This window comes from Thamnophis sirtalis, unplaced genomic scaffold, assembly GCF_051295495.1.
Source record: "Thamnophis sirtalis isolate CommonGarterSnake01/CBP01778 unplaced genomic scaffold, rThaSir2_p1.2 scaffold_3, whole genome shotgun sequence".
NCBI classification, from domain to species: Eukaryota; Metazoa; Chordata; class Lepidosauria; order Squamata; family Natricidae; genus Thamnophis; species Thamnophis sirtalis.
The window spans coordinates 88,511,739-88,525,936 of NW_028261383.1; the positions used below are offsets into that span (position 1 = coordinate 88,511,739).

At 42.7% G+C, this 14,198-nt stretch overlaps 1 protein-coding gene across 1 annotated transcript in view; it reads right to left on the bottom strand.

Annotated features, from left to right (window-relative positions):
* SYNPO (synaptopodin) overlaps positions 1–14,198 on the bottom strand; it is a 62,433-nt gene that overhangs the window by 9,853 nt on the left and 38,382 nt on the right. Inside the window, exon 2 of the mRNA XM_014058804.2 lies at positions 1,490–3,759. Within this exon, the coding sequence (XP_013914279.2) occupies positions 1,490–3,759 (2,270 nt within the window). The remainder of the gene's footprint in view (positions 1–1,489; positions 3,760–14,198) is intronic.

Consider the following 14,198-nt stretch of genomic DNA (forward strand, 5'->3'; position numbering starts at 1 on the left):
TTCAAACCCCAAAGAAAGATGAGCAATGGATGTTAAATAAGAGATTAAGTGTTAAAATGTGAAAATCATTTTATTTGCCTTCTAGTTTCAATCTTTTTCAGGGAACAGCATGGTGTTCCTTTTTCCCTTGAAGGAAAATCAATCCTATTATGACCAGAAAAACATGTCAGCATTGAAACCTCTTCCTCCCACAAGACCTTAGCATCAGCAGGAAATACTGTAGTACTGAGACACTATAGAAGAAATACTGTACCACAGAGACTATATTTTACACATCCCTGATTTCTGTTAATAGTCACCGGTGCTGGAAAAGGGTTCTTCTGAGAGATAATTGCACTGTGAGTGGATTCTGCCAGTATAAAATGTTTCAAACGAATTTATGAAACCTCATTGTATTTCCCAGAGACTAAATCATGGTACTTGGCTACATGTTTCTCTCGGCAGTTTAACTGCTTTGAGGCCCTTTGGGTCAATGATAACAATGGTCTCTGTGTACTCCTAAATCCCAGTATAAGGAGGATAAAATTGTCATCATATAACTTATTGTAAGCTAATTGCAGAACATCTGCAGCTATTCCCTGATTGCATCAAAAGGATTTGGGGTGCGTGGGAGTAGGGTAAGGTGTGACTTCTGAAGTTTATAAGCTGGGTTAGTCCACCAAGCACTTCTGGGCATTAAATGTTGTTATTAAATTAAACGTTGCGTATTAGGATGCTAAGACATTATAATGAGGTTTGTGTTCTGGATTATGTTTATGATACATGTATTTACCCCAAAGGTATTCAGTGTCCTGTTATCTAAGAGAGACAATAAAATTAGAGAGGAGAAATAAATGAAGCACAAAGGTAGCAGAGGCAGGAACAGGCATCAGGTAGAATCGTCTTTTGGCATCAGCAAAGAACAGAGAAGGTGAGCATGTCGCAGTGGAGGCTCTGGATGCAGAGAAGACAGAGGAGAAAACACCCTTCAGAGCAAAGAAGCCAAAAAAAAAAAAAAAAGTAAGGCAAAGAAGAAGCCAGATATTGGATGTTCATAGAGTTTCTGGGCAGGAGGAAAAGGAGAAAGCATGTCTTCCTGCTTCAGTCAAGCTTCTGCTAATAATCTTCTAAGGCTCCTATGCTTGGACTATTTTTATATTCTTTTGTGGGCTAAATTCACACACTGCTGAACAACTCCAATTGCACAAGTTCTATCAGGACTGGCTTAGCCGAGATACGCTGGCATTAGGCTAAATTGGGTTTTTTCCAAAAAAAACCAGCCTGCTCAGTTTTGTTAGTGGACAATGTAACTTAGCCTATTATGGTTTGAGAGGTGGCACTTTTCTGCAAGATCTAATTGCACTCACAACTCATTAAACTGCTTTCATTTTGCTTTTTTGTTTTCTTTGCACATCACCAGTCAGAAGCTAATAATGATGTAGGTCTTTTGCCTGAACCCTTGCACATGCTTTAAAACCTATTACTTATAGTAAAAAGAAGGTTTCCACACCTGAGGCTCAATCCCTGCATTCTTGGTGGAGTAAGATGGTCTTGGAGCCTGGAATACTCCTTTAGCTCTTGGAGACAAAATTTTAGAAGAGTGATCAAAAGATGCTTCAGGTGATATTTCAGCATTTGCTCTGAACTTCTGTAATGGAAACATGTTTCCAGGTAAGGGAGCAAAGAGGCCAGGCAATGTTCTGCTTGGGCTGGACTGGACAGGTGGGTACAACAGAGGAGAAGGTGCCTTGGGCGAAGTAGAGGAAGAAGCCTGTCTCATAAAACCCCTTTCAGGGTCTACAGATCTCATGGGCTCTTTGACTGGGGAACGAACAAACGTGGGTGACCGAAGCTGGTAAGGCTGTTGCTTGGAGATTTCCAACTCCTTTTTGGAGACCTCACTTTCTGTCAAATTGCTGTTGTAGAAAGATACAGGGGGGCCTTTTGGAGATCTTGATGGACTTTTGAGTGTAGGTTGGAATGCCATGGGGGAGAGATGAGTTTCTGACGTATACTTCCAGGATGGAGGAAGAGACATTGTAGGTGAAGGTGATCTTGCTATATCTGGATGGGATGGGGCTTCAATGACGTACTTCTGCATTCTTGATTGCCTCTTGGCAAACAGTTCTGCCCCCTTTCCTTTCGCCTCAGATAGGCTTTGGTTGGAGATTATTTTAGGTCTAGGCTGTATTTTTGGTGATCTTAAACATGAAGACCACTCCGGTGGAGGATCTCCAAGGGACTGAGTAGGTCCATGTAATGATCGATCTTCAGTTAGAAAGTTAGAGGCATCTGCACCCAATGCAAATGATTCATCTTCAGGAAAGGCTCCTCCTTGCTTCTTTTTATTATCTGATGTCTGTACTAAATTCAAAAGATCTGGATTGGGACCCATTTTTGGCTTCTCCACAAAGGTGAACATGGACTTCTTAGGTGTTCTGCGGGCTGCAGATTCCTCCAGAATGCCTGTTTTATCTGGAGGTGGTGCTTTATCCTCTCTGAATTGAGGTCCTGGGCTGTTGTCTTTGGACCTAGTTTCAGGTGGAACCAGGATTTTCTGTTCTTGACCAGGATACAGTGCTGAGTAAGCTGGTGGTGACCTGACCCTAGTCACTGGAGGAGGGCTGGAAAATGCTTCTGCATAGGTGGGTGGTGGAGGAATCTCCGCCACTGGGCTCTTCTCTGCTGGTGAGAGGATTTTAGCGAGTGACTGCGTGCCAAAAGGTCTTGCAGTTCGGTTCTTCACTGGTTGGGGCTTAGACAAAGTGAGGCGCACTTCACAATACTGCCTATGATTTTGTGTGCTGGTTTCATCAGAACATACATTGGTGGCTTTTTCGGTTTCAGCAGTGGGAAAAATGTTCTCATTGTCAGTGACCAATTCCTCTTGTTCCATGTAGGGCAGCTCTCCATTTTCCTTTCTGTCTATGACTGGTTCACTCGGTGTCTTGTTGAGGACAATATTATTCTCCCTATCAATGACGGCAGCATACAGATCTTTGTCAGGGATATTGTTGTTTTTCTCACTAACTACGGGTAGATACGGTTCTTTATCGAGAATATTATTTTCCCGATCCATATGCAGAAGGTACAGTTCTTTTTCAAGAATGGTATCTTTCTTCTCAATCTTGGGGGTAGCCTCATCCTCAGTCTTAGCTGGGATATTTTCTGTATTGCCCATAATTGGTCCTTGCTCAACCATAGGCATTTTTCCAAACTCAGTGAGAGGTTCATGTATTCCGTTGGTTGAAGCTGTCCCTGTATTCTCTTTAAGGTATACACTGAGCGGGATCTGCTGAAATTCTTCCTCTGGAATATCTTTAGAGGATGTTGGGTTTGTTGAATAAAGAATCGTCTCGCTCTTTTCCTTATTCCACGGAAGGCCCTGTGCATTATCTAGGGGATGTTCCACACCCAGTTCCTCCTCGTATTTTTCCATGGTGACTTTTTGCCCCCAGCGTCCAAAATTATTGAGGCAGAGTGAAGCGTTCAGCTCCTTGTTTGGTTTTGGAGTCTGCTTCAGATGCGATGCCTCCCCATGGCTCAGAGCGCACGGGTGAGTGATAGCTTTGGGGTCTTTCTCCGCAGCTCCTCGTTCTGGGTTGATTGGCTTTGGGGCTCCTAAGGTGAATGCATTCACTCGCTGCTTGCGTCTGTGAAACAGCAGGACTCCTTTGGAATTGGAACTTGGTGGATTGGTCAACTGAGCAACAATTCTTTGGCTCCTCTCTTTTGCTTCCTTCAGCTCTGTTTCAGACAAGCTTGCACTTCTTGAGATATCTGAGGAAGAAGAAACATACAGAGTACAAAGTTATACACGGGTATGGAATCCCGGAAGTGCACCCCAGCACTCTTTCCATCTATTTATTGAAAGAAGGAACTCTAACATGATTCATTAACATAATTAATAGTTCTTCCTCCTATTTGTGTGCTGCATTAGACTTCTTATTTGTAATTCATTCAAAATGCTGAACCATTTGAGAAGGCATAAAGCATATTAATGAAATCAGCAGCCAGAGAACTTATGTTGAGATGCTAAACCAGAGAAACAAAAGTTGAAATCCTAACCCTGCCAGTGTTTGCAAGTTACTCTGTGACAGGTTACTGGTGCTGATGCTACCTCATCATATACCGGTTGTCCTTGACTTATGACCACAACTGAGCCCAACACTTCTGTTGTTAAGTGAGACATTTATTAAGTGAGTTTTGCCCCATTTTATAATCTTTCTTGCCACAGTTGTTTAAGTGAATCTCTACAGTTGATAATCCAGATAAGTAACTGGATTGTTAAGTGCATCTAGCTTCCCCATTGACTTTGCTTGTCAGAAGGTTGCAAAAGGGGATCCCATGACCTTGGGACACAGCAATGGTCATAGGTATGAGCCAGTTGCAATGCGTCTGAATTTTGATCACATGATCATGGGGATGCTACAAAAGTTGTACCTGTGAAAAAGGTCATGTCACTTTTTTTTGTGCCGTTGTAACTTTGAATGATCACTAAATGAACTGTTGTAAGTTGAGGACTATCTAGTAATAAATAATGCTAACAGAAAATCTACCCAGGGGTATTGTTTTGTATCCTTCAAAAAACCAACCAGTTACAAGTAAACTAGTAGTGTCTTTGTGCACTGTCTTTAAAGGTCCTTCACAATAGACTGTCTTCTAGATAGATTCAGGTCCAGAATTCATCAAATGTGCACTCTTGTGGGAAGCAGGATTTATAATGGGTAGTTATAATTCCAAAGCATCTGGAGTGAATTAATTCAGAAACATAATTTTAATTCAGAAGGAATTAAAGGTACTTTTGATTCAGAAAGAAAGCAAAGATAGATTGATTCAGAAGCCTGGTTTCCATAGTCAACCAGAATTCAATGTGGAGTTTCGTGTATCAAGAAGTACAAAGGAAATTAAATCACCCTTAGTTTCATTGACAAGCTTTAGATAGGCTTTCCCATTGTCTCTGTCTTATTTACAGTATTTACTATTTCAGAGAAATGGAGTGAATAAATAGATATACTTGAAGTTTAGGCCTTCTAGAAATTTAATAAAAACTGATCATTTCAACATTTCTCTCTTACACCTCATACCTAAATGTCAATTTAAATTTTTAGCACGGTATATTATATATTGAAAGCTTTTACAAATCATAACGATAATCTAAATAAAAATGCACTGTGTCTCTCTGCTCAGTTTATCACCGTATATAAGAACCAATATTAAATGGGCAACTGCAAACTTCCCTTTATCTATAGACTTGGATTCAAATAGTAGAGTAAAATAGTCACCCTAATATTGATACTGGTGTAATCCTTTCCCAAACAAGTGTCTTCCAGATATGTTGGCCCTACAGATTCCATGACTGGATGGCAAAGCCTTCTTGGCTAAAGATAAAGGAAGTCCCTGACAGTTAGAACAATTAATTAGTGGGACTACTTGTCTCAAGAGGTTTGTGAATGCTCCAACATTGAAAATTTTAAAGAGGAGATTAGGTAACCATTTGTCTGAAGTGCTGTAGGGTTTCCTACCGGGTTTGGACTAGAAGATCTCCAAGGTCCCTTCCAACTCTGTTATTCTAAAGTTGATGCTCAAGACAGACAGAGGTCACCTGGTGGAAGGGAACTGATGTAGGTTGGAAAGGAAATCATATTGCTCTCTTCCACCACCCTTTTAGTAAAGATCAAACCAGTACTAAAAGCAGGGCCAATAGAAATAAAAATGTTGATCAAATAGTTGGGCACATCCCTACTGTTGGATGAAGATATGATTTTCTAACCACAGGAAGCAACAAAGTAGATAAGCAATGAGAAAACAGCAATAATGATGAAAAAGGAGCAAGCAATCATCTTTCCTTCCTCCTATTTTCACAGGGATCAACTTAAAAGCAGGGTACTGCACATGTTTCACAGATTCCTGAAATATTTCATGACATAAAGCCTACAGACTGTAATTAGAACAATTATATAAACATATTTGTGTATGACATGAATAAAATGCTTGAAATAAATTGCCTAAAATAAAACCAAAGTACATTAGTCTTCCTCGCCGAAGGTGTTTATCATAATCAAAGCAAATTGACAGCAGTACGGAGCTGAGATATGCACCTATATCAGTGTTTCTCAGCCTCAGCAATTCTAAGATGTGTGAACTCGAGCTGCCAGAATTCCCCAGCCAACATGCTGATCTACATCAATCACATCCCTACAGATTGTAAATTGTACTGAACTGGAAGAATTTGCCACCTGTATGGCACCTTTTCAGTTTGTCACCTGCACAGCACCTGATTTCATTTTCCAAAACAATTTCCATGGGCTTTAGTGCTCCTGTTTTAATGGAATGTGTATGTGGTTGCTCTTAAGGGTTTTATAACACCTTGCTTTAGAATAGAAAAAAAAAATTCTAGACTTTCTACTCTTTTCTACACAAGACCTGTTTGGGTTTTTTTGCAAACCCCAATACAGAGAAATGTCAAAAGAGGAGATTGCAGTCTTCTTTGTACGCAGTTTTGCTTTGCAATTGTAAATGATTGCATGCAAAAGGAATTTATTGAAAGACTTCAAAGTTTCAAGTTGCAGTTCATTGGGTTTCAAACACCCTGTACAAACATGCTCTAAGCAGGAAGTTGGCCAGCTCTAAACTGTCTCACAGAACTCCTTCTGCAGAGGCCGAATGAAGTACAAAGTGCCAGGTTATCATAAAAAATAGGAAAATAAAACATTGACTCTACATTGCTAGAAGCTCATTTCTAATATAACGGATCAAATAATTTTGCTTGAATTTAACACAAGATGGCAGCGCCTGAAAACAAATCTGTAAAGATTTGGGCCTTTTAATGTGCTTTCCTACAGCACGGATCGAAAACCAATTAGTCAAGCAACTTCCTAGAATAGAGCCTACTTAGCATCTCATAAAACCATGAGGCTTAGGTCACTTGCCTGCCACTCCTAAGCTACCTAGGGGAAGTGGGAAGTTGACAAGCTTTTCAAAAGATCATCTGTCCATGGGTCATGGCAAGAGTTGCTATTAACAAAGGATGTGAAAGGACACTGAATGCATTTTCTGTGGGTGAGCCATTTCCTATGAGCCATTTTCCTAAAATGGCCATGATTTAGCACCTCTGGCAAGGGGAAATATCAGAAACAAGGAATGGTTATAAAAAGCTTACCACCAAACCACTGACATACTTGCTGGAGAAGATGGCCTTCCAAGCACACAATTCCCTTAAGTTGCTCATTCTGATCTCAGTTTCCCAAATGGGCCAGGATCAGATCGCCTCTTATTGTTTTTCAAAATCATTATTAAGAGTCCAATGAAGGTTCTTTGAACAAATCAAAAGAAGGCCTGTTTGTTATATTAACTAATCACCATAATTAGGAAATCCATGTTACAACCTGCCTTCTGAAGTGATACTTAATTAAATGATTCTGGTTGTGGTTATGATAGTCCTAAACTTGAAGACTTAATAACAAGCCTTCTTAGCCAAACGATACTCCAATGTTTTCCCCAGGCCTTCAGGTATTTGAGTACGTCTTATGTTCAGTTTTTTACTTGGGCATACAAGAACTATAAGATGAAAGAACCCAACTAAGAAACCACGAAAGACGATTAAAAAATCAATCACAAAGGATGATAAAAAAAGGGAAAAGGGTTTCAGAGGTGAGGAAGTTGGTGTGGTAGCAGAAGTAGTAGGGTGAACAAAGAGGAATAAAAAATGAAGAAAAAGGAAGCAGAGAAGGATCCTGGGAAAAAAGTCAGGTAAGTAGCAGCTCACCTATAGTTATTTTTATGAGTCATTAACAGCTTGCTGACACCCCCCCTCCCACTCTTCTTGATTTTTTCTGTACTGCAAGATAACCAGCAGCAGCAAAGAAAACATGGAGGAGAGGGCTAGGAGTCAAACCTCTCTTTCTCCTTCCCCTCTCCTCTTCCTCCTCCTCCTCCATTTCCATCCTCCTCCTCCTCCTCCTCCTCCTTGCTGCTCTTTCTATTACCAAAAAGGGCTGGGTTCTTCTAAGTTTCCTTAGTGAGGAAAAGCTAATCTTTCCCCAAAATTAGAGCTCCCAAAACTGAAAGTGGTTGCCAAGTCCATTGTGTTCAGCCTTGGAAATATTTCTGGTCCTTCCTCATTTCAAGCCTTTCTGTGGCATCCCGCACAAACTCACTTTGGCCAGGCAAGGTGCTTTTTTAATAGGGAAAAGAGAGATGCAGCTACTGAATACAAACCAGAACGGAATTTCCAGGTGTTAATTCAGAATTCAATGTTTTTCATATGGACAGCTTGTTCTATTTGCTATAAAAGACAAACTTCTATGAAAGTATATTTTAGTAAATGTCCGTGGAGATACTCAATTATCCAGGTGAGGAAACTCCAATTGCCTTTTGAAAAGCACCTTTGGGATATATTTTAGTAATAAGACCACTCTTCCAAAATGCTGTTGAATTGGATTAATATGGTAAAGGATACTGGTTAAATTGGAGGGGGGGAGATCATATTTGGCTAGAACATCCATCCATCTATCTATCTATCTATCTATCTATCTATCTATCTATCTATCTATCTATCTATCTATCTATCTATCTATCTATCATCTATCTATTATCTATCTATCTATCTATCTATCTATCTATCTATCTATCTATCTATCTATCTATCATCCATCCACCCACCCACCCACCCACCCACCCACCCACCCACCCACCCACCCACCCACCCACCCATCCATCCATCCATCCATCTATCTATCTATCTATCTATCTATCTATCTATCTATCTATCTATCTATCTATCTATCTATCATCTATCCTATTGTCTAAATAGCCCGAAGATAACCTTTCAACAGGTAAGAAAATAAGCAGGACTTAACTGTTCACACTAAGGGTATTAAGCATTTTCTCACAACTCTTATTACAGTTTATGTATGTACACTAGAGGCACTCATTATGTGCACAGGTGTTATAGTGTAGTGGGAGAACAAAGAAACGACAACCATCATGCCGTTTGAACTCGGGCCTTAATAACATGTATCACTAGGAAGCATTACTGTTTCTACAAATATTAAGACAGGAACCTAAAGTAATGGATTTTAGATGCTGCTGAACTATGTTTCCCAACAGAATTATTGCTCTGAAGAACTCTCAGTTAAAAAATTGAGTATTAGTTCTGTTAAAACTGAGAATTCTTCAATAACATGTGGAGGACCACCAATTCCCCATCTCTGCCTTGGGGTGGGGGGAATGTTCATCTGGACTAGAAGACTAAGACAAGAGATTTAATCTCTTCTTTTCCAACCATATCATGAAAGCTGGGGTCTTTAAGCTCAAAGCTTTCTACCCTAACCATATTTCTTACAGATGCATTTGGCTGATCTGTGAGCATCAGATCTTCTTATCATCAGAGTGCTTTGATGTCAGTCTCTGTGTGTTCTGAACATGGATATCTGTAAATAAATGCAAACACTCAGCAATATTTTATGTTCTAATCCTCTCTCCCTAAAATATCGCCTCTCTGCTAAGTGAGAATGTATGACACATGCCAATTTTGTATAGTGTGTGGTTTGCATTGTAAACCACACTCTACTTTAAATGATAAAAACCATTTGAAATACAACAGAATATGGGCATGGTGTTCTTAGAGAGCTAGTTTGATGTGGTAGTTAAGGCACCAGACTAGAAACTGGGAGACTGTGAATTCTAGTGTCATCTAAGGCATGAAACCAATCACTCTTTCTCCTAAGCAGGAGACAATGGCAAATCATATTCAAATTCTTTCAAGAAAACTGTAAGGACTTGTCCAAATAGTCACCAAGAGTCAACACTGACTCAAAGGCACAAAAAAAGAAAAAAAGAAAGAAAAGGGATGAAAAAAAGGGAAGGATAGGAAAAGAAAAGAAAAGGAAGAAAAGAATGGTGTTTTTGCATAGCAAACACATGCAGGACAGGGACAATGTCATTTTGGCTTTAGATATCCCAACAAGAATGGAAACAGATTGTCTTCAAGCTTCTGTACGAAATATTAACAGAAAACATTCTTTGCTCTAGAATGAACATAGATAATCCCAAACTTCATGGAGCAGCATAGAATTACAAAGGAAACAACTGACTCCTAACAGCAAGGCAGAAATAATATGGATGATTGATTGATTTTTATCAACAATTTTTCCAGCTAAATTGGGATTAAGTGTTTGTGGCTTTTCATGTATTATTGGCTTCCAACTAATAACCCTCCTAATTACTTGGATAATGATCAGATATGATGGGAGGGTCCAGCAACATCTGGAGAGCCAGTGCATTTCTGTTGCAGATGTAAATGATTCTTAAGATGATGAACAATAAATGCTTCACAAATAAAATAATATCTTGCCATGAGCAAAAATTGAAAGGTAGGAGTGGGCCCACCTACCCCCAAAATGATGGAAGCATTCGCAAATCCCAAGTATATGACAAAGCAAAAGATGAAAATCAACCAAGTTTACAGAAAACTTCTCCATCATATTTTGTTATTTTTTACTTGCTATTCTTATTATTTGCCTACTTCCTATATGTTGGTATCACACCAGCCTGAAGCCAAGGCTGCTTCAATATTGAAAGGCAACAAGTAATTTGCAGTTGAGTTGCACAAAAAGGCCCTACCCTCAAACTGATGCCATGACTTTTATCTAAACCTTAACTTCTGGGGTAGATGAAATGTGGGTCAAGGACAAGCTACATACATATGGTAGATTTCAAGTTGCATTTTCCATTTTCCATCCTAATCCTACCATCCTCAAGGAGTATCTCCTTGCTTTTCAGCTGCTTAAATCAGTAATTGCTTCTGTAGCTCCTGGCATGATTTTGATCTCAAATGCTGCTGCCAGAATGATATAGTAAATGCACAGTTGAGAACAAAATAAAAAATGATTGCATCTCTATCAGATGAAATCATTTTTGTGTTACTTTACATTCATCATAACTGAGATCTTGTTAGTGTGACAGTAGGTTGGCTTTAGAGTCAATTTCAGTTTCCTGTGCATGAAATTATAAACTTTGTTATACAATATAAAAACAAAACAAAAAGAACAGGCTAAAGTATGTTGAGATATAAAGTCACGGTTACCCAGCAACCATGATAAGAAAAACAAAACAATATATGAGTTAGTTACATGTGTGGGTGAATTTGGCCTTTGCATTTCTTTCCTCATAGTCCTCTCTCTCCCTCCCTCCCTCTCTCCCCCCCTCTCTCCAACTCTATCTCTATCATCTTTATCATCATCTATCTAGAACCTATGGCACGTGGAGCCATTTCTGAAAGCATGTGAGGCTCCTTAACCCTAACCCTGTCAGATCCTGATTTTCGGCCGTTTTCCAACCTCCAGAGGTTTCCCTGAAGCCTCCGGAGGGAGAAAAACAGCCCAACGGGCAACCAGGAAGTCCACCCCCAAACTTCCGGTTTGCATGCTGGGCCCTCCCTAGGTTCCTAGAAAACCTCTGGAGCCTGAGGAGGGTGAAAAATGGACCTACCAGGCCCACTGGAAGTCAGAAAATGGGCCATTTTCAGGCACTGGAGGGCCTGAGGGGGAGGAGAGACCAGTTTCACCCTCCCCAGGTTCCAAGAAAGCTGTGCACACAGGGTGGGCATGTGAGCATGTGCAATAGCACACATGTGTGTGCTTTTGGCACCTGAGGCAAAACAGGTTCACCCTCACTGATCTAGAGCAAAATACAAAAGTGCAGGTTTTAGGAACAATTGTGCAACTCCAGATTCAAAACACCCTCCAGTCCCTGCACAAAAATAATCAATACTGTGGAAGAATAAAGTTACTAGAGCAATCTGCCTAACTCCCTTCTTCCTGCCAAAAACATTGTTCATTAACCCAATACTACTGAATATTCATGGATATCATCAAACTACATTTCAGGAAATAAAATCTTTTTCCCAGTAAATAAAGTACAATTAGCCATAATATAAAATTCAACATTAAAAGGTTGTCAGACTCTATATTTCCCCTCCAGGGGTGGGTTCCGCAAGGCACTATTGCCAATTCGCTTGGGTGTGTGCTGTGCAAGCACACATGCTTGATGCACACTGCATGCAAATGCATAGTGTTGAATACTAGCGCAGGGCACCCCCATTTCCCTCTGCCTCGATCCCCAGGTCGCTCCCATTAGGCTGAAGGCACGCAGGGTCCCCTTCGCATTGAGAGCAAAGGTAGACGCTGAACTTGATAAGCTTATAGAGCAGGGGGTAATCGAGCCCGTAGATCACGCCCGTTGGGAAACCCCCATAGTCCTCCCGGTCAAACCCGACGGATCGGTGAGAATATGTGCCGACTATAAGTCGACCATCAATTTGGCCCTGCAGGCAAATCCATATCCGGTTCCCGTAGTGCAACACCTACTCCACTCCTTAGGGCAGGGCCGCATTTTCGCCAAGCTAGATATGGCACAGGCCTACCAGCAGCTTCCCGTAGACGACGATGCGGCTACAGCCCAGACCATCGTCACCCACCGCGGGGCCTTCCGTTGCCGCCGCCTCCAATTCGGCGTTTCGGTTGCCCCGGGGATTTTTCAGAGCCTCATGGAGCGGTTGCTCCACGGGCTCCCAGGCGTCGTTCCCTACTTCGACGACGTCCTGGTCGCAGCCCCCAGCCACTCGGAACTCCTGAAAATACTGCGGGAGGTTCTCACACGTTTTAGGGAGGCAGGACTGAAACTAAAGCGCAGCAAATGCGAAATTGCTGTTCCCAAAGTAGAATTCTTGGGGTTCCTCATTGATGCCCAAGGCATCCACCCCACTCCTTCCAAAGTCGCCGCCATCAAAAACGCACCCGCACCCACCTCTAGGGCGGAATTGCAGGCGTTCCTGGGGCTTTTAAACTTCTACGCCCCTTTTATCCCCCACAAGGCGTCGCTAGCTGAGCCGCTACACCGACTGCTTGACCGGTCAGCGGCCTGGCAATGGGGTAGCCGTGAAGCGCACGCGTTCGCGGCTATAAAAGACATTTTGACCTCGTCGGCAGTCCTAATTCAATATAGCGATAGGATGCCCCTAGTTCTGACTTGCGACGCCTCTCCCTATGGTATAGGGGCGGTCCTGAGCCATGCCCTCCCGAACGGCTCAGAGGCCCCCATAGCTTTCTATTCCCGGACACTCTCCTCCACGGAGCGGAACTACAGCCAAATCGATAAAGAAGCCCTGGCTGCAGTGTCCGGCATTAAGCGGTTCCATGACTACCTCTATGGTAGGAATTTCACCCTTGTCACGGATCACAAGCCGCTCCTGGGGCTACTGGCAGGCGACAAGCCAACCCCCCCCATTTTGTCTCCCCGCATGACACGCTGGACGGAGTTCCTAACGGCGTATTCGTATACGCTGTTATACCGTCCGGGTAAGCAGCTAGGGCACGCAGACGCCCTGAGCCGTTGCCCTTTGCCAGAGACGGACACAGCCCACGTGCCCGCGCTCTCTATTTTGTCCATCGCCGAATCCGACCTCCCCGTCTCTGCCGCGGACGTCGCAGCTTGCACAAAGGCTGACCCCGTCCTATCCCAAGTAGCTTCATGGGTTTTGAGGGGGTGGCCCGCGGAAAAGGTAGCGGAAGGATTCCGACCATTTAAAGCACGACAAGCCGAACTCGCCCTTCACGGGGGTTGTCTTGTCTGGGGGGATAGGGTAGTGATCCCCACAGCCCTGCGGGCACGAATCCTGCCCGCACTCCACAAAAACCACCCAGGCATAGCGCGAATGAAAGCCTTAGCCCGTAGCTATGTGTGGTGGCCCTTGCTAGATTCGGAAATTGCAGACTACGTAGGCCGGTGCAGGATCTGCCAAAACTCTAGGCCGAATCCCCCCACAGCCGCCCCTCATGAGTGGGAAATCCCTAGAGGCCCATGGTCCCGTTTACACATTGACTTTGCAGGCCCCTTCCACGGCCGAAACTTCATGATAGTAGTCGATGCTTACTCCAAGTGGGTGGAGCTGGTAATCATGACCTCCACCACAGCAGAGAGTACAGTGAGGGCCCTTCGTAAGATGTTCGCCACCCATGGATTACCGGATGTGATAGTCTCAGACAATGGGCCGCAGTTTACCTCCACCACGTTCCAAGAATTCCTGGCCGAACAAGGAATCAGACACGCAGCCACAGCCCCTTATCACCCAGCTAGCAACGGCCGGGCGGAGCGCGCAGTTCGCTCAGCCAAAGAAGCTTTGGGCCGCATGGACCAGGGCGACTGGCAAGAAAGAG